This window comes from Cetorhinus maximus, chromosome 20 (genome assembly GCF_964194155.1).
Source record: "Cetorhinus maximus chromosome 20, sCetMax3.hap1.1, whole genome shotgun sequence".
Lineage (NCBI taxonomy): Eukaryota > Metazoa > Chordata > Chondrichthyes > Lamniformes > Cetorhinidae > Cetorhinus > Cetorhinus maximus.
Window position 1 is genome coordinate 92589110 of NC_135898.1, and position 20548 is coordinate 92609657.

The 20548-nt window shown below is 44.6% G+C and overlaps 1 protein-coding gene across 1 annotated transcript in view; it reads left to right on the forward strand.

Annotated features, from left to right (window-relative positions):
• LOC144694615 (VPS10 domain-containing receptor SorCS1-like) overlaps positions 1–20548 on the forward strand; it is a 776365-nt gene that overhangs the window by 719594 nt on the left and 36223 nt on the right. Inside the window, exon 18 of the mRNA XM_078565215.1 lies at positions 1448–1619. Coding sequence (XP_078421341.1) covers positions 1448–1619 — 172 coding nt within the window. The remainder of the gene's footprint in view (positions 1–1447; positions 1620–20548) is intronic.

Below are 20548 nucleotides of genomic sequence, written 5' to 3' on the forward strand. Positions count from 1 at the left end.
TACGCGCACATGTGGGCACCACTTCATCAGGCAGCAGGCGGACGCACTCCTCTGATTCGTGTGCCACTCTGTTGAGGGCTTCCAACAGCTCTGCGTGATGTTCTCCCACCTCCTGCTGACTCTCCACGATGAGTTGGAAGGCTGAATCCCGAGGCTGACTTGGACCTCACAGATGCCTCTTCCCCAGTGGTTCACCCGAATGCCGGGGAGCTCGGCTGATCCTGTCTCCTCCTGTTGCAAACACATGTCGATGCAGTGACCACCAGATTGTAAACCTCAGCCTGCTGTAGATCTAGGTCCCATCAAGGCGTGCGTCTCTGCGCGACCCAGCACGTTTCCCGGGAATGCATAATCAATAAGGCAGGAATGGGGCGATAGGACGTGAAAAGCCGCCATTGCGGACGATGGGTAAAATGTCCCTTTTCTCGCCTGCTCCCACGCTTAGTGCAAATCTGGGACGATTCTGCCCAATGTTTCACCACTAGGGTTGCCAACTGTGATTAAACGATTCCTGGAGGTTTCATCACATGACTCACCCCACAGTCCAGTCGGCCAACATGTTCATCCTGTGGCACATTGCCTTCCTACACCAAATCAAACGCAAACAGATTCATTACACAATTGGATGATGCTTGACTATCAGCCAAACAACCTTTCAATAATTTTATATCTGGTAAAGAGAAATGTTCAAAGGAAATGTCTTTATTTGTCAATTTGTTTTTAATGTCCAGATGATTTTTCTCCACGATTGCACAGAACTGTGTACTGGAGATCGATCTTCATCTCTTGGAGACTCCAGACCAATCCTTCAAAATTGGCAACCTATTCAACACAGGTTCCCAGCACATTGGGATCAATCCAAATTACTACCTGGGGTTATTACTTCGACTTCTTAGCATCAGAGTCAACCCCAAATATCCACAAGGGGTTCAACATCAAGTTCAGCACGGAATCCACCCCAGGTCTCCAGCACATGAGGGCCAATCCAAATTGATGCCTTGGGTTATATCTCCTACCATTGGAATCAATTCCAGATTTCCATGTCATCTCCATGGTCCCTAACGTGCAGCGAATCTTCGATTTCTAATAGGAAAGCAGAAATTCTATGGAGCTTCATAAGAATGTACAGAAACAGACCATTCAGCCCATTTGGTCTGTGCCAGTATTTATGCTCCACACAAGCCTCCATCTGCCCTAATTCACCTAACCTTATCAGAATAACCTTCTATTCCTTTCTCCCACGTGTGTTTATCTAGCTTCCCCTCGGACGTCCAGATTGGATTCCAATGCTCCAACCACTGGACGGATGAATTATGTTTCCCTGGATAAAGGTTCAGGCGGTCAGTCACGACGAGATAGTTGCACCCGTGCCATTCACACAAGACGGCAACAAAACAGTGGCAGTGTTAAAGCTTTATTTTAACTCAGTGTTTTTAAATTCATGCAGTTACAGGAAGGTTGGTTCCAATAATTGCACTGACGGCGTCAGAGAACAGTACACTGCCAAACAGCATCAATGCTCCAGCAGGGCTCCGCGGGGTCTACACCTGGTCACCAGCAACGGCAGACTGGCCACCAGGTCGGAACAGAACATTACCTTCATCGTGCATTTAGAGGAGGTGAGCTTTCCTTATGAGAATGTCACGCGGGGCACCTGCAATGATTTCTCCCGGTGTCAGAAATCCAAACCGAGGGGGGGCCATCGCTTTAAATTCAGAGTTGGGTCATTCGGGAGTGATGAGAGGAAGCACCTCATCAGGGAAAAAAAAGGGCAATGGAAATCTGGAACTCTCTCCCTCCAAAAAGCTGTTGAGTCTTGGGATCAATTGAAAGTAACGGAGATTCATATATTTTCTTGATAAAAAAGGTGCACTACTGTGGGTTGTGGAACCAAGGCGGGTAAATGGAGTTCAGATAGAAATCAGCCATAATCCAGTTGAATGACAGAACAGGCTTGAGGGGCTGAGCGGCCTACTCTTTTTATAATGCTCTTTTGTCAACACCAACTGCATGTGTTCTTCGCAAGAAAGAAGAGCGAGAAAAAACAATTTGTGTGAAATAATTAATCATCATTAGTCATCAGCAGCAGCTCCCACTATTAATCTGTGCAGCTTTGACCGAGACATGAGAGAGGCTTTAGTCTACATGAAAGATTGCAATAGCCAGTATTTCAAGTAGAATTTGTGAACAAGGTTCCATCACCTTTTCTAATTTTTCACCACAGCCTCTCTCATCCGTCTTTCCTTCGCGCAAGTGAAAAATTTATTTGTCACAGGAGTTTTAAAATGAAAAATGGAATGCTTTGCTTCCTTTTTTAAATGCCTTAAAGGTAATTAGCCACTTCAATATCTGGCCTTGGGCATCCTTCAGCTTTCAATCCTTTGCCTCTATTTCTAGATATTATTTAAACGTAACTGCATTTTCAGTTTTGTTGGTGAAACCATCCCACAAATGGAAACGGGGCACGTTAGGTTATTTTGACAGCCCCTCTGCCTGCAATCTCTACTGCTGAGCAATGTCACCTCCAAGTAACATACTGTCCCTGACTCAGACATCTATCATCATTCCTTCATTGTCGCTTCATCAGCATCCTGGAATTTCCTATTCAACACCGCGGTGGGAGCACAGGAAAACTCTGCCACCACCATCCCACCTGGTCAAGCCTCATAACTCACACCCACATCCAGAATTAGAGACAGCGGACTAATGGAAGCAGAAAACACAGAGATTCCTTCACAATAATTATCTGGAAAGGAATGAGTAATGTAATAATTTAGTTCCCTGATGCTCAGACTGCCCTTTCTTTACAGTAATTGGAGCAGAAAATTTGATTGATGCATTGATAGGAAGAGACATCAGGTATGTTGTCATCAGCCTGCTAAGTGGCTGCTTCCCCAAGCTGAATATTTAACTTACTTGTAGCCAATTCAATGATCCTTTGTTTGAGCCAATGAACATCTGAATGGGAGCCAGAACTATAAGATGCGCCTAGATATCCAGACAAACTCTATTCTGTAACAGTATGAGTTGGAATCATTCCCATACATACACACACAACGCACACTCATATAACACATCCACAATGTGGGTCAAGGCCCCACATTGCTGCTCCCTGGGCAGTTACTGCTCCCTACAGGAGATATTTGAGTATAGAACCAGAAAATAATTAGTTACTTGTTTTCTGTGCTTGTTCCTTTAAGCACTGCAGAACTGAAATGGCAGCCCATAACTGTTCAGGGAGAAGAACTGATTGTGGCAATCGATTCATCTGAAGACGTCCTGTCCATTGGAGACTGCAAAATTTAGTTTTGCCAACCCAAATGTTCATCCTGATTTTTTTTCCCCCATGATTCTTTTCTTCCCTTGAAGACTGTAACTCATTCAGGGTATTGTCCTCCATTACCTTGACTAAGTGGCCCGTCCCTCATGTGAATCAAGTGAGTCTTGACAGTCACTTGAGAAAGAGGTTCTATGACGATACTTCAAAGGGATCGACTCTGGAAGATATTTTACAAGGAAGAATATAAAAGGACACAGGGAAAGGACAGGGAAAATAGAATGACAGTAGATTGTACCAATTGAAGAGTGGGCAGTGGTGCGAACAGATGTGGGTAAAAGAATGACTTGCATTTGTATAGCACTTTTCTCAACCACAGGATGCCCCAAAGCGTTTGACAGCCAATCAAATGCTTTTGAAGTGTAGTCACTATTGTAATGTAGGAAACGCTGCAGCCAATTTGCACACAGCAAGCTCCCTGAAGCAGCAATGTGATCATGCAGATAATGTGTTTTTTGAGGTATTGATTGTAGGACAACAATTGGATAGGACACCAGAAACAACTCCCCTTCCTTGAAATAGTTTCATGGGATCTTTTACGTCCACATGGGAGGGCAGACGAGGCCTTGGTTTAATGTCTCATCCAAAAGGCAGCACCTCCGGCAGGGCAGTACTGGAGTGTCACCCTTGATTTTGTGCTCAAGTGCAGGAGTGGGACTTGAACCCATCTGATTCAGAGGCAAGAGTGCCACCAACTGAGCCACAGCAACAGTTAATGATGTATCAGATGGGTGCCTTCTGTGAATCTCTCTTTGATTCTGTGTTAGGAGGCCGTTCCCCTTTAATTTTGAAAATATGATTTTCAAACTTTCAACTGACTGGAAATCTTGCAGGTTGAAATAAGACAGAACAAACTACTTAAAAATGCAAGGCCACCTTTCAAGGTGAAGGTGAAAAACAAAAAAGGTACTCTTGGGGGAGTGAGAAGGTACTGACATTTCCTATAACTTAGAGACACATTGAAACTCGTCACTGTCTAAGGAAGAGACATTAAAATGCAATGAGCTGGATATTGAAACAATGGCTGCCACAGACAGACCAACTCAAAACCCCTTGGAAATACACAATGGGTGAAGTATAACAGGCCAGATTGTAGCCACGGCAAAGAGATTGCAAGAAAGTTTTCAGCAGAGTAAACAGGCTGAAAGCTGGGTTCTCTCTCTCTCTCTCTCTCTTTCTTGGAACAAGTATGTTACCCAGTTCGGAAGCCAATTGTCCTAGAAATCTGCCAGCGAACCAAGATCTCGCAGTAATCGCAACACCTTCTATATCTGACCACATCCACAAAACCAGCTAATCTAAATCAGCCACAGTGTTTAAAAACTCTATACACCTCAAGGACAAGCAAAGGGCACTTAACTCTATTTTTTTTTAACCTTTTTTTAATTGGACTCTAACCCCCCCTTATTTTTGATACCTGCGTGTGTGTGTGTGTGAGATGTCACGTTTTTATCATGTTTTCCCTTGGGTTTAGTGGTTAATAAATTTCCTCTTTCTCTGACCTAAGAAAACCCTGTTTGATTGGCTCCTTATTGCTCACTGCTTAAACAGTTAAATACATTCTGATTTGGAAAAGACATATCCTCGTGAAAAAGAAACTTAAAATCTTTGTTGTGATCAACCGAGGAGTCCGAATAGAGGGGAACCAGTTCACCCCACCTCTCACTTGGTCATAACATCTGTCCTGAGTTAGAGGGGAGCGGGGAATTTCAGGGGCGCTGCCAAGCTTGACATACTGCTCATCTGACATTCATATGGGTGTTTTACAGTGGAGGCAACTGGATAGTGACAGAAGCAGGTCTATTGGGCTTAACCTCTTCCCTTTCTGAGCCTGCAGGCACCCCTTGCTCAAGATGAGATCGGCTTCCAGGGACCAGACTCAGCTTGGGACTGTCCTGCTCAGTATGGTTCAATGCTTTTATACATTGGGCTTTCAGAAGGTCATGTATTTCATCCAGTTGAAGTTCACCATAGGATTATTTTAGCTCTTGACAGTAGCAGCTGTTGTGGTCAATACCAACGCTAAGGTATAATTAAAATATAATGATATATGTATGCACTGCAGGAGTAAGTATTGTGACTTAATCAGGAGAGGCCTGTCACAAAGAAATAAGTTGAATGCAATGTTTTGCAGGTCATGTACATGAACATCAAGCAGTTTTATGGTGTCTGAATACTGAGGTCTGTTATACTCTCAAAACACATCACAAACTATATTATGATATAAAATTGTGGTGTCCCTGGGGGCCATTTTATTCCATTTTTGTAAATGTACTTTTTCCTCACAGTATGTGGTGGTAGACAGCAGGAATCTACAATGGCACCAAATGGCATGAGTGTAAGTGTTATTGTGATTTCAGTGTCAGTGATATTTGTTTTACTTCTTTTCACGTGGCTAGGGAGCTGGTGTCAGCTGTGGCTCAGTGGATTGCATTCTTGCCTCTGAATCGGAAGGTTGTGGGTTCAAGTTCCACACAGGGATTTGAGATTAATGTCTGTGCTGGCACTTCAGTACAGGGAGTGGGGGTGGTGCTGCACTGCCTTTTGGACAAGATGTTTATACTGAGGCCCGGGTCTATACTCTCAGGTCGGCATTGCACTATTTGAAAACAGAGTAGGGAAGTTCTCCCTGGCATCCTGCCCCAATATTTATCCCTCAGCCAACATCAGTGAAAAGAAGGATTATCTGGTCATTATCACGTTACTGTTTATGCTGTGTGCAACATTGACTGCTGCATTTCTGACATGATAGCAGCGATTACACTTCATAAGCATGTAATTGATGGCAAAAGTGCTTTGGGGCACCCTGAAGTCATGAAAAGTGCTAAATAAATGCAAGTCTTTCTTCCTGCTTTTATAAAACAAGCTATTTTGGAATAGTCAATTTCCCCTAATTTCTCTTTCAACAAGGCTTTGTCCCAAAGCTCCAAGCTCTTCCCTCTTATTCTCTAAGTCATTACATCTATTTCCTCCCTTTCTCATATCCTCATTGAGTTGAAATCAAGATCATCATAGTCTCCAGCTCTAACTTTCGGTGGGTACAATAGTCTAGTGGTTGTGATATTGTTTCTGCAATGCAGGAAACAAACGTTCAAATTCAATAATGGCAACTTGTGACATTGAATTCAGTAAATCTGGTCATCTGGCATCCGAATAATGAGAGCTAAAGCATTGTTGCAAAACCCCAACTTGTTCACTAATATCCCTCAAGGAAGGCAGCCTGCCATTCCTATGTGAATACATGTAAGTGTTTCCTATCAAGTGGATCACTCTTAATGCTCAGAGGGCAACTAGTGAATGGGTAATAAATATTATCTAGCCGCCAGCAACCAAGAAGGAATAATGATTGAAAAGCTAAAAAAGTACTTATCTTCCCCCTGCCCAAATCTAAAGTCTTTAAAAGTCAATCGTGGTACAGCTTAATCACTGTTTCTAGGTGTATTTTGCCTTCTGTCCTATCCTTTTCAACCATGGGGGTATTTCATGCACCTTATGGTCCTCACCTACATTTTTTTTAACAACACCAATCTATCATATTTCAAAGTCGTTTGGGGTAGGGTGCTGTACTTTTGACACTAGTTGGTGGGAATGATGAGCGTTACAGGATTTTCTCTGGCTGTGTAAGGTTTGTTGTCTTCAAAATAAAGAAAGAAGCTCATGTAGAAATAGTTAAGTGGTGTGACATCTTTGAAAGAAGAAGGAAGGTTTGCTTTTATGTAGTGCCTCTAGTGACCTCAGGATATCCCAAAGCGCTTTACAGCAAATTAAGTACTTTTCCTTTGGAGTGTAGTTGCTGCTGTTTGGGTCCACCGCACTAGAAATGTCATTGCTTCCTGTGGGAAAATTGCACCAAGCTACATGGGATGTCCATAAACCAGCAGCCTAACTTGCCCAAACAAATCAACTTACAATCAGGAGACTCTCCAAACAGTTGGATCTCCTGTTGATAGTTAATCTATATTTGAAATGGAGCCTGAAACAGTAATAGGAAACATGAGCCACACTCTTTGAGCCATTGTGCTGTGAGATTATAGCAGTTTTATTTTTAAATCATCTTGTTAAACTCTTCTCCCCGTCCCATCCACCCCCACGTCCAACGATAAGCGCAAGGAACTCATAGGCTTCTTTGTCACTGAGACTGAGACCATCCATTCAGCTGACTCTGCTGCTTCCCTTCCTTTCCCTGCTTTGCCAGCCAAGCTTCCTCTAAGATTCGCTCCCTGCCATAGAGATAAACATGCATCTTTCTCTAGTTTCTCTCTGATCTCCTCTCATGCCCTTCCCAAGTGCACCTTATTCACGAGACCAACCTCTTGCTCCCTCAACTCTATTCCCACTCTTAACCACACAGCTTCCCCTCCTGGCTCCCATGTTAGCTGATATTGATGAACTATCCTGTCTCCTCAGGGCCTGCCCCTCTCTCCTTCAAATCTGCCCTCTCCTCAGAAAAAAAACATTTTACCCCTCCACCCTCTTTAACTACCACCCCCATCTCCAACTTCCTTTTCCTCACCAAAGCCCTTGAGCATATTTTTGCCTCCCAACTCTGTCCCCTCTTTCCCAGAACATCATGCTTGGCTCCCTCCAAGCAGGATACCACCCCTTCCACAGCTCTTATCAAAGTCCCAAATGACGTCCTCTGTGTTTGTGATCACGTCCTTGTCGTTTTTTAACCTGGCCTTTGGCATGGTTGACCACACCATCGTCTTCCAAAGCCTTTCCGCCATTGTGCTGGGTGGGACTGCACTTGCCTGTTTCAATTCCTATGTAACCAGCCGTAGCCAGAGCAACATCTGCAATGGCTTCTCTCCCCGCTCCTATACAGTTAGCTTTGGAGTTTTCCAAGGATCTATTCTTGGCCCCTTTATATATTTCCATCTGTATGCTGCCCCCTGGTGACATCATACAAAAGCACAGCAAGTAGAGAGACAACACCCATCTCTACCTCACCATCACCTCTCTTGACCCCTCCACGGTTTGTCAATTGACAGACTGCTTGTCCGACATCCAGTACTGGAGGAGCAGAAACTTCCTCCAACTAGATTGATTTTAAAATTGTCATCCTTGTTTTCAAATCTCTCCAGGGCCTCACCTCTTCCCCCCTACCTCTGTAATCTCATTCAGCCCCTCAAGATCTCTGGCTTCTCCAATTCTGGCCTCTTGCGCATCCCCTATTTTAATCACTCCACCATTGGTGGCCGTGCCTTCAACTGCTTAGGCCCTAAGCTACGGATCTCCCTCCAAAACCTTTAAGCTGGTCCTCACCAGTCCTTAAAACCTTACCCCTTTCACCAAATTGACCTAATATCCCCTTCCTTAGCTCGTTGTCAAATTTTGTTTCATAACACTGCTGCAAAGTGCCTTGGAATGTTTTATTGCATTGAAGGCACTCAATGAATCTAAGTTGTTGTCTTATATATAATATATAATGAAGGGAGATGAAGATAAAACTTAGCCCAGCAGGTGAATCTCCAGACCTGTAATCTGCTCCTCAGGGACTCATTTTGGCACATCCCAACTTCATTTAATCTATAAACTGAAGTCCTGAGCCTGAGATAAGCAAACAATTTATCTTCTTTTATGCAGCTGGCTTTGAATAGGGGCAATAACGTCCTTGAAATGTATTGGATCCATTCCCGAATTTGGAGAAGGAGTAGATGGTAGAAATTGTTATAGCAAAACCAATAACTATGCCACAAGCAGCATAGCTAACTCAAAGCACACAAAGCATTTAAATTACCTTCCGGTACACAAAATTAGAAAATTCCTGGGTCAGAAAAGATGTTGTGCAGTGATATTTCAAATGTTTTTGCCTTCACTGCTCCCCCGACAGATTATTAAAATTTCTTCAGCAAATACGTTTTTCCAGTATTTGTTATAAACATACTTTGGATCAATTTCTATTTAGGTCCCCTGGTTCTAATTTCCTGACTTAATTTATAGTAATTATCTGGATTCACTGTACTAATTAGGTGAACGTATCTAAAATTCTTGCATTAGCATGTGGCAGCAACACTATTCTTCAATGTATTTGTTTCTCCTGGGCCTTGTGAGGGACTACAAGATTGTAGGAAATCTGCACCAAATTTGAAAAAAAAACACTGCAAAGCTAATTAATAAATTAATTATCTAAGTCGAGATGGCTGGGCAGGTGATGTGCTGTAGCTGTATGATGTGGGAGCTGGCAGATCCCATTGCGAACTGCAGTGACCACATCTGCAACAAGTGTTGGTTGCTGGAGGAACTCCGGCTCAGAATTGATGAGCTGGAGTCCGAGCTCCGGACGCTGCAGCACATCCAGGAGGGGGAGAGTTACCTGGACCCTTTGTTTCAGGAGGCGGTCACACCCGGTAGATTAAGTTCGGTCAGTGGTCAGGGTCAGCAGGGTGTGACGGCAAGTGAGGCAGGTAGAGGGATCCTGAGTTCAGGAACAGAGGAACCTCAGCTCTTGACCTTGTCCAACGAGGTACTTGCTCCCTGTGTGGATGAGGAACAGGGCTGTAGGGAGGATGAGCCAGCTGACCACGGCACCGTGGCACAGGAGGCCATTCAAGAGGGGGGAGCAAAAAGACAAGTGGTAGTTGTAGGGGTTTCTATAATTAGGGGAATTGATAGCTTCCTTTGTAAGCAGGATCGAGAGTCCCTCATGGTATGTTGCCTGCCCGGTGCCAGGGTGAGGTGCATCTCTGACCGGCTTGAAAGGATATTGGAGAGGGAGGGGGGAGGATCCAGTTGTTGTGGTCCACGTCGGGACAAATAACATAGGTAAGACTAGGAAAGAGGACCTGTTTGGGGATTATCAGGAACTAGGAACTAAATTAAAGAACGGGTCCTCAAGGGTTATAATCTCCAGATTACTACCCGAGCCACGTGAAAATTGGCATAGGGACATGAGAATAAGGGAAGTAAACACGTGGCTAAAGGAGTGGTGCGGGAAAGAGGGGTTCCCTTTCGTGGGGCACTGGTATCAGTATTGGAACAGGAGGGATCTGTACCGTTGGGACGGTCTCCACCTGAACCGATCTGGGACCAATGTTCTTGCGAAAAGGGTAAATAGGGTGGTCAACAGAATTTTAAACTAGAAAGTGGGGGGGGAAGGGTAAAACTCCAAGAAGTATGACTAATGGGAAACAAAGCAGCAGGTTAGCGTGTGGGGGTTGGATTCAACTTCATGGAAAATTATTAAAAAACTGAAAAGAAAGGAGAGCCCAGGAGAGGCTATTAAAGTCTCCAGAACACAAAATAGGACAGAGTGTTTGGAAAGGGCTAGGAATCTAACTTCAAGCACATCGGATAAAGGGACAACAATGAGAAAGGGGACGGGAAATACAGGACTGAAGGTGTTGTATCTGAATGCACGCAGTATACGAAATAAGGTAAATGAGCTTGTGGCCAGATTGAAATTGGCAGGTACGATGTGGTGGGCATCACGGAGACATGGCTGCAAGGGGATCAGGACTGGGAGCTAAATATCCAAGGATATACATCCTATCGAAAAGATAGGCAGGTTGGCAGAGGGGGTGGGGTTGCTTTGTTAGTAAGAAATGAAATTAAATCGATAGCAAGAAATGACATAGGGTCAGATAATGTAGAATCTGTGTGGGTAGAGTTGAGGAAGCGCAAAGGTCAAAAAACCATAATGGGAGTTATGTGCAGGCCTCCGAACAGTAGTCAGGATGTGGGGCGAAAGATACACCAGGAGATAGAAAAGGTGTGTAAGAAAGGCAAGGTTACAGTGATCATGGGGGATTTCAATATGCAGGTAGACTGGGAAAATCAGGTTGGTAGTGGATCCCAAGAAAAGGAATTTGTGGAATGTCTACGAGATGGTTTTTTTAGAGCAGCTTGTGGTGGAGCCCACTAGGGAACAGGCAATTCTAGATTTAGTGATGTGTATTGAGGCAGATTTGATAAGGGAGCTTAAGGTGAAGGAACCCTTAGGAGGAAGTGACCATAATATGATAGAATTTACCCTGCAATTTGAGAGGAAAAAGCTGGAATCAGATGTAACGGTATTACAGTTGAATAAAGGCAACTACAGAGGCATGAGGGAGGAGCTGGCCAGAATTGACTGGGAGTTGAGCCTAGCAGGAAAGACAGTGGAACAGCAATGGCAGGAGTTTCTGGGCGTAATTTGGGAGACACAGCAAAAATTCATCCCTAGGAAGAAGAAGCATACTAAAGAGAGGACGAGGCAACCATGGCTGAGGGAAGTCAGGGACAGCATAAAAACTAAAGAGAAAGCATACAATGCGGCGAAGAGCAGTGGGAAACCAGGGGATTGAGAAGCCTACAAAGACCAACAGAGGACAACTAAAAAAGAAATAAGGAGGGAGAAGATTAAATATTAAATAGCCATTAATATAAAAGAAGATTGCAAGAGTTTTTTTAGCTATATAAAGGGTGAGAGGCAAAAGTGGACATTGGGCCGCTGGAAAATGACGTTGGAGAAGTCGTAGTGGGGAACAAAGAAATGGCGGAGGAACTGAATAGGTACTTTGAGTCAGTCTTCACGGTGGAAGACACGAGTAACATCCCCAAAGTTCAAGAGAGTCAGGGGGCAGAGGTGAGTATGGTGGCCATTACCAAGGAGAAGGTGCTAGGAAAACTGAAAGGTCTGAAGGTGGATAAATCACCTGGGCCAGATGGATTACACCCCAGAGTTCTGAAGGAGACAGATGAAGAGATAGTGGAGGCGTTAGTGGTGATCTTTCAGGAATCACTGGAGTCAGAGAGGGTCCCAGAGGACTGGGAAATCGCTAAGGTAACCCCCCTGTTTAAGAAGAGAGTGAGGCAAAAGAGGGGAAATTACAGGCCGATTAGCCTGACCTCGGTAGTTGGTAAGATTTTAGAGTCCATTATTAAGGATGAGATTTCAGAATACTTGGAAGTGCATGGAAAAATAGGGCAAAGTCAGCATGGTTTCATCAAGGGGAGGTCATGCCTGATAAATCTGTTAGAATTCTTTGAGGAGGTAACGAGTAGGTTAGAGCCAATGGATGTTATCTACTTGGACTTCCAGAAGGCCTTTGACAAGGTGCTGCACAGGAGGCTGCCTAGTAAGATAAGAGCCCATGGTGTTAGAGGCAAGGTACTAGCGTGGATAGAAGATTGGCTGTCTGGCAGGAGGCAGAGTGTGGGGATAAGGGGGTCCTTCTCAGGATGGCGGCTGGTGACTAGTGGAGTTCCGCAGGGGTCAGTGTTGGGACCACAACTTTTCACTTTATACATTAATGATCTAGATAAAGGAGCTGAGGGCATCCTGGCTAAGTTTGCAGATGACACAAAGATAGATGGAGGGACAGGTAGTATTGAGGAGGCGGGGAGGCTGCAGAAGGATTTGGACAGGTTAGGAGAATGGGCAAAGAAGTGGCAGATGGAATACAACGTGGGGAAGTGTGAGGTCATGCACTTTGGTAGGAAGAATAGAGGCATAGACTATTTTCTAAATGGGGAGAGAATTCAGAAATCTGGAGTGCAAAGGGATTTGGGAGTCCTAGTCCAGGATTCTCTTAAGGTTACCTTGCAGGTTGAGTCGGTAGTTAGGAAGCCAAATGCAATGTTGGCATTTATTTCGAGAGGACTAGAATATAAAAGCAGGGATGTGCTGCTGAGGCTTTATAAGGCTCTGGTCAGACCACATTTAGAATATTGTGAGCAATTTTGGGCCCCGTATCTCAGGAAGGATGTTCTGGCCCTGGAGAGGATCCAGAGGAGGTTCACGAGAACGATCCCGGGAATGAAAGGCTTAACATATGAGGAATGTTTGAGGACTCTGGGTCTATACTTGATGGAGTGTAGAAGGATATGGGGGGATCTGATTGAAACTTACAGAATACTGAAAGGCCTAGATAGAGTGGACGTGGGGAAGATGTTTCCATTAGTAGGAGAGACTAGGACCCGAGGGCACAGCCTCAGAGTAAAGGGAAGACCTTTTAGAACAGAGATGAGGAGAAACTTCTTTAGCCAGACAGTGGTGAATCTATGGAATTCATTGCCACAGAAGTCTGTGGAGGCCAGGTCATTGAGTTTATTTAAGACCGAGATAGATAGGTTCTTGATTGGTAAGGGGATCAAAGGTTATGGGGAGAAGGCGGGAGAATGGGGTTGAGAAATTTATCAGCCATGATTGAATGGCGGAGCAGACTCGATGGGCCAAATGGCCTAATTTCTGCTCCTATGTCTTATGGTCTTATGGTCTAGGATTTGGGTACTTAGGGTATTCCTGAACAGAGCACACATGAGCTGAGGCCTTAAAGGGCCCCCGCCAAAAATGTTTAAGTATTCCTGGGGCATTATATATGCCGCACCCATTTGTATGTAACATTGTGAGTTGGGGCTTACCCACCTCATGGCGTTATGCAAAGCCTTTTGACTGAAACAGGCAGGTGCTCTGGCCACCCATCTCAAGATCCAACCAAACATGGCGGGAGGCTGAATTCAAGCATAGACAGGGTGATGTGTGAACCAAAACCATGTTTGGGTTGTGGCTGCCCTGTTTACTCCAGGTGGTCTAGAGTTTCTTGTTCGGGTGCCAGCAACGATTTAAAAAAACTCCACTGAGGCAAGGCTTAAATGATAGCAGCAAGCAGTGCTTTTAAGCCAGCAGTATACTTAGGGAGTGCTGCACTGTTGGAGGTGCTGACCTATTGTAGGTGCTGTCTTTTGGATGAGATGCCCATCTGCTGCCTCAGATGGACATAAAAGATCCTGCACTATTTTGAAGGAGAGAAGACATGGTCTCCCCAGTTTCCTGGCTAAGATTTTACCCTTCAACCAACATCATTAAAACAAATTGTCTGGGTGTTATTACATTGTTATTTATGTGGTCTTGCTGTGTGTAAATCTGTCATCTGTCATAGTAACTACACTTAAAAAAAAACACCTAATTGGCTGTAAAGTGCTTTGAGATGTATGAGGTCATGCAGGTTGCTATATAAATGCAGACCTTTCTTACCCTTTTCTTTTAGGTGGAATAGATTGGCCCAGTAAATTCAGTAAGGAATTCAGGAGGATCTTCTTTAGCCCGAGAATGGTCAGAATGTGGAACTCATTAAAACAAGGAGTCGTTGTGGCAATAGGAGAGGTGTTTATCAGGGGAAGCTCGATAAACACGGTAGGGACGAAGGAATAAAATGTTATGCTGTTAGAATTAGATGAAGAGGATTGGGATGGGGTTAGTGCAGAACATAAACACCAGCATGGACAGGTTGGGCCCAATGGCTGTAAATTCTGTGTAACAATTTGCAAATGAAGTGTTTACCAATTTGTAATCCATTACATACTTTGCTGATATAAAAACAGAAAGCGCTGGGAAAGCTCAGCACATCTGGCAGCATCTGTGGGGACAGAAACAGAATCGAATGTGACTTCTTCAGAACTCATTTTTGCTGCCCTTTTTTACGTTATGCAGTAGCTTTCCCCAATAGTTTGGCCGGGTGGTTAACCGTGAGGTTGAGTATCTTGGGCTACAGGAAGATATAGACGGGATGGTCAAATGGGCAGATAAGTGGCAGATGGAATTTAACCCTGAAAAGTCTAAGGTGATACACTTTGGAAGGAATAATTTGACAAGGAAGTATTCAATGAACGGCATGACACTAGGAAGTCCTGAGGAACAAAGGGACCTTGGCGTGTGTGTCCTTAGATCTCTGAAGGCGGAGGGGCATGTTAGTAGGGTGGTGAAAAAGACATATGGGACACTTACCTTTAACAAGCGAGGCATAGATTACAAAAGTAGGGAGGTCATGTTGGAGTTGTATAGAACCTTGGTCAGGCCACAGCTGGAGTACTGTGTGCAGTTCCCCATGGTCGCCAACTTATAGGAAGGATGCGATTGCACTGGAGGGGGTGCAGAGGAGATTCACCAGGATGTTGCCTGGGATGAAACATTTAAGTTATGAAGAGAGTTTGGATAGACTTGGGTTGTTTTTGTTGGAGTAGAGAAGACTGAGGGGCGACCTGATCGAGGTGTACAAGATTATGAGGGGCATGGACAGGATGGATAGGGAGCAACTGTTCCCCTTAGTTGAAGGGTCAGTCACAAGGGGGCATAAGTTCAAGGTGAGGGCAAGAGGTTTAGGGGGGATGTGAGGAAAAACTTTTTTACCCAGAGGGTGGTGACGGTCAGGAATGCGCTGCCTGGGAGGGTGGTGGAGGCGGGTTGCCTCACATCCTTTAAAAAGTACCTGGATGATCACTTGGCATGTCATAACATTCAAGGCTATGGGCCAAGTGCTGGTAAATGGGATTAGGTAGGTAGGTCAGGTGTTTCTCACGTGTTGGTGCAGACTCGATGGGCCGAAGGGCCTCTTCTGCACTGTGTGATTCTGTGATTCTGTGAGTAGTTTACCTGACTTCTGAAGATACTTCATAACCCTTTTCCATTTTTGGAATTTTCAAATTATCTCTTTCAAATAATTTTATCGTTTTCACAAACTCCCTGCTGAGAAACCCTGCTGCTCAGATATTACTAGCTTTATGAATTCCTTCTCTGTGAAGATGGAAATATTTTAATGGTTGCATCAGCCTAACCCAAGTTCTCTGTTTTTAATTCCTGAGAAGGTTGCCTGTCCAGCGCTCCCAGCTAACGGGCAGCTCCTGTTTATGTGGACTGTCTGGGAAAAGGAACGTTTGTAAAGGAAAACTTCGCAGGGCTATGGGGGTAGAGCGGGCGAGCGCGACTAATTGAATAGCCCATTCAAAGATCAGGCACAAACATGATGGCCAGAATGGCTTCCTTCTGTGCTGCAGAGTTCTGTGAACTGCATCAGAAGTTCCACAAATCAATCAGTAAAAAAAGTTTCATTTAGAACTTTTTCCTTTTCTTTGTAAAGTGCACAAAGAATAATGATGAGTGGTTGGGTGTTATCACATGCTGTGATCAGGAATGATTGATCATGCCCATAGCACTTGCCAATTGCACTGTCTTTGGGCAGAACTGCTCTATCACAGAGCCACTGTCCATTCCATCCTTTATTCAATGTTATCTTGCTGTAGTTTGATAAAGCCCTGCATAAATACATCAAATCGCTGCTCAGTTTTCCCTACCGGAACCATACGTGTGTGTTGGGTCTGGACTAGGGTGGGAATGGTCATATAGAAGTTGAGTGTCTTCCTATCTCTTTTGACACAACTACAAGTGGAGTGGAATGCCTGAGGTGGCGGCTGTAGCTAAGGACGGTGCATCCCGCAAGGCGTCAAAGCAGTTGCTGACTAAAGTCACCAAGAAGCCGCCCAAGAAGCAGAGCAAATCGTGCAAGAAGAGCTATTCCACTTACAGAGGGCTGACCCAGGTCCACCCTTCCAACCAGGATCTCTACCAAGGCCATGAGCGTTATGAATTTCTTTATTGTCGACATTTTTGAACACATCGCCTCCGAGGCCTCGCACCTCACTCGCTACAACAAGCGCCACACCATCTCGGCCAGGGAGACCCAGAGAGCCGTCCGCCTCATGCTGCCAGGGGAACTGGTCAAACACACCGTCTCCGAAGCGTCACCAAATACACCAACTCCGTTTCAGTTGACCATTCTAAAGATTAGAAGGTTGCCAATAAAGAGGAACTAAGTGCCTCTTTTGAAAGGGACACCATTCATATACTGTAGCAAAGAACACCTCAAACCTTTATAGGCTAATCAGATTAAAGTGACATTCCCAACAGTGATGATGCACTCCAGTCCCCGCAGTGCCCACTGTTTGCAAAAGGCCTGAAACTTACTTACAGAGACTGTATGTTCCCTTTCCAAGGATACCCGGGTGTGGACATAATCACAAAAGAGAAGCAGCAGTTGAGCCAAATGACCCCCTTGACTGCCCGCTGCCTGGGTCAGTTGATGGCCACCTTGGCCAGGCCCAGCTAGGGGTGGTCCCACATGGAGTTCCTCCGATCTACCCCCTCCCCTCCACGTTGGGTGTGTAACGTTTACTCCATATCATTTGTTGGGATCCGTTTCAATTGTCTGAGTGGATCAGAAAGGAATTTTCCAGATTATTTCTTCCCTTATTGGCCATGGGAGTTTACATGGCCTCTGGAGGATCTAGCCAGTGTTGTACCTGACCCAGGAGTGCTTAACATTGCCCCTGGGTGCCCTAAATAGCAAAATGTTCCACTCTTCAGCTCTGGCATGCTCTATATAAGACTATAAGACATAGGAGCAGAAATTAGGCCAATCGGCCCATCGAGTCTGCTCCGCCATTCAATCATGGCTGATAAGTTTCTCAACCCCATTCTCCCGCCTTCTCCCCATCACCTTTGATCCCCTTACCAATCAAGAACCTATCTACCTTGGTCTTAAATACACTCAGTGACCTGGCCTCCACAGACTTCTGTGGCAATGAATTCCATAGATTCACCACTCTCTGGCTAAAGACGTTTCTCCTCATCTCTCTTCTAAAAGGTCTTCCCTTTACTCTGAGGCTGTGCCCTCGGGTCCTAGTCTCTCCTACTAATGGAAACATCTTCCCCACATCCACTCTATCCAGGCCTTTCAGTATTCTGTAAGTTTCAATCAGATCCCCCCTCATCCTTCTAAACTCCATCGAGTATACACCCAGAGTCCTCAAACGTTCCTCATATGTTAAGCCTTTCATTCCCGGGATCGTTCTTGTGAACCTCCTCTGGACCCTCTCCAGGGCCAGCACATCCTTCCTGAGATACGGGGCCCAAAATTGCTCACAATATTCTAAATGTGGTCTGACCAGAGCCTTATAAAGCCTCAGCAGCACATCCCTGCTTTTATATTCTAGTCCTCTCGAAATAAATGCCAACATTGTATTTGCCTTCCTAACTACCGACTCAACCTGCAAGTTAACCTTAAGAGAATCCTGGACTAGGACTCCCAAGTCCCTTTGCACTCCAGATTTCTAAATTCTCTCCCCACTTAGAAAATAGTCTATGCCTCTATTCTTCCTACCAAAGTGCATGACCTCACACTTACTCACGTTCTATTGCATCTGCCACTTCTTTGCCCATTCTCCTAACCTGTCCAAACCCTTCTGCAGCCTCCCCGCCTCCTCAATACTACTTGTCCCTCCATTTACAAAAATTGTATCATCTGCAAACTTAGCCAGGATGCCCTCAGTTCCTTCATCTAGATCATTAATGTATAAGGTGAAAAGTTGTGGTCCCAACACTGACCCCTGCGGAACTCCACTAGTCACCAGCCGCCATCCTGAGAAGGACCCCCTTATCCCCACTCTCTGCCTCCAGCCAGACAGCCAATCTTCTATCTATGCTAGTACCTTGTCTCTAACACCATGGGCTTTTATCTTACTGAGCAACCTCCTGTGCGGCACCTTGTCAAAGGCCTTCTGGAAGTCCAAGTAGATAACATCCATTGGCTCTCCTTTGTCTAACCTACTCGTTACCTCATCAAAGGATTCTAACAGATTTGTCAGGCTTTTTTTTACAGGCATATTTACTAGAAAACATTAAAACCATTGAAGTAACTCTTTCAAGTGTTTAGTAAATAATTGAAGCAAATTAAGGATAATGGAAAATTCAAGTTATAAAACTTAAAAACCTGACAATTTGTCGCTCTAATTCCTAAACTTCCAATTGCAAATTTTAGGGGAAATAGACTGTTAGGCTGCATCTGTTGGAATTTTATTTTCAATGCGGTTGATGCATTGAAGGGTGATCTCCTAATTGCAATCATATTGCTTTGATTCAAAACAGTTCTGTATTTGCGTCACTCCAATGGCGATGTGGTGATGTGTGGCCAGTCGCATCTTACATTATTTAACGACTAAAATGACAGTGCAAGGACAAACTAGACAGCTGTTAAAGCATGCCTGTAGCTTTTGAATAAAGTTTAGTGTTTTTGGGATGATATTTGTGAACGATATTGAAGTTAGGGGAGACCTTCCATCATCACTAGGAGCTGACTGCATGTTTCTCCTTGTGTCTTCTCCCCTCTTCTCTCCTCCTAATTTCCTACTCCTACTCCATATCTACTTTCACCTAGAGGTCTACACCACAGAAAAAGGCCTTTCAGCCCATCGAGTCTGCACCAGTCAAACAAGTACCTAACTATTCTAATCCCATTTTCCGGCACTTGGCCAATAACCTTGTGTGCCATGGCATCGCAAGTGCACATCCAAATACTTCTTAAATGTTATGAGGGTTTCTGCCTCTACCACCCTTTCAGGCAGTGAGTTCCAGATTCCCACCACCCTCTGGGTGAAAAAAATTCTTCCTCACATCCCCTCTAAACCTCCTTCCCCTTACCTTAAATCTATGCCCCCTGGTTATTGATCCCTCCACCAAGAGGAAAAGTTCCGTTCTGTCTACCCTATCTATGCCCCTCATAATTTTAAACACATCAGTCATGTCCCCCCTCAATCTCCTCTGCTGCAGGGAAAATAACCCCAATCTACCCAATCCAATGCCACCTACTCCTCTTCAACTACTACCTTCTTGACCCTGTTCTTCTCTTTCTTCTCACCCCCTTCTTAGCTTCTCCAACTCCAGTGTTCCTCAAGCTTCTTCTCCCTCTTCCTCCTCTCTCTGACCTCTGCCATTCCACTACCTTTCCCTTTCACTCACTGAGCCAAGCACAAACCCTTTAGCTTCTGGCTGCCCCTGGGATTCGAGGCACCTGTGAAGCTCATTATCTACTCACCTGATTTATAATGCATGGTTTAGAATACATCATTTCTATGCAAGAGCCATCACTTTCTTACCAGATAAGAGTATTATCTGTCCCATCCTCTGGTGCTGAATTATACAAGTGTCACTGTTTGAGATAACATGATTTTCTGGTTGTGCTTGATACATACATGGATAGCATAAAGCTATTATTTATATAATTATATTTAAAATGCAAAGGCTTGAGTGAAACCTTTGGAAAGAAAGTGAAAACTATGGTTTTATGTTATTTGCTTTCTCTTTCTCCACCATTTCCTCCTCCTCCTCCTCCCCGAATTTATGCTGAGGTAGATTCCACAGGTATCTCTCAAACCCACCTCGACACCTAACTGTTCTTCATGTGCAAGCCTTCAGATTGAGGTCCAGTAGCACGTTTAATCATGGGGGTGGACGGTTTGACAGACAAGCCAGAGACTCTCCTAACCCACTTCCATACACTTATGCCAATGGAATAGAATCACATGCGGAAACCTTTGCCTTCTATCCTAAGGGTACAAGGGTCACATGTCATGCCCCTAAATAAGCTATTATTTATATAATTATATTTAAAATGCAAAGGC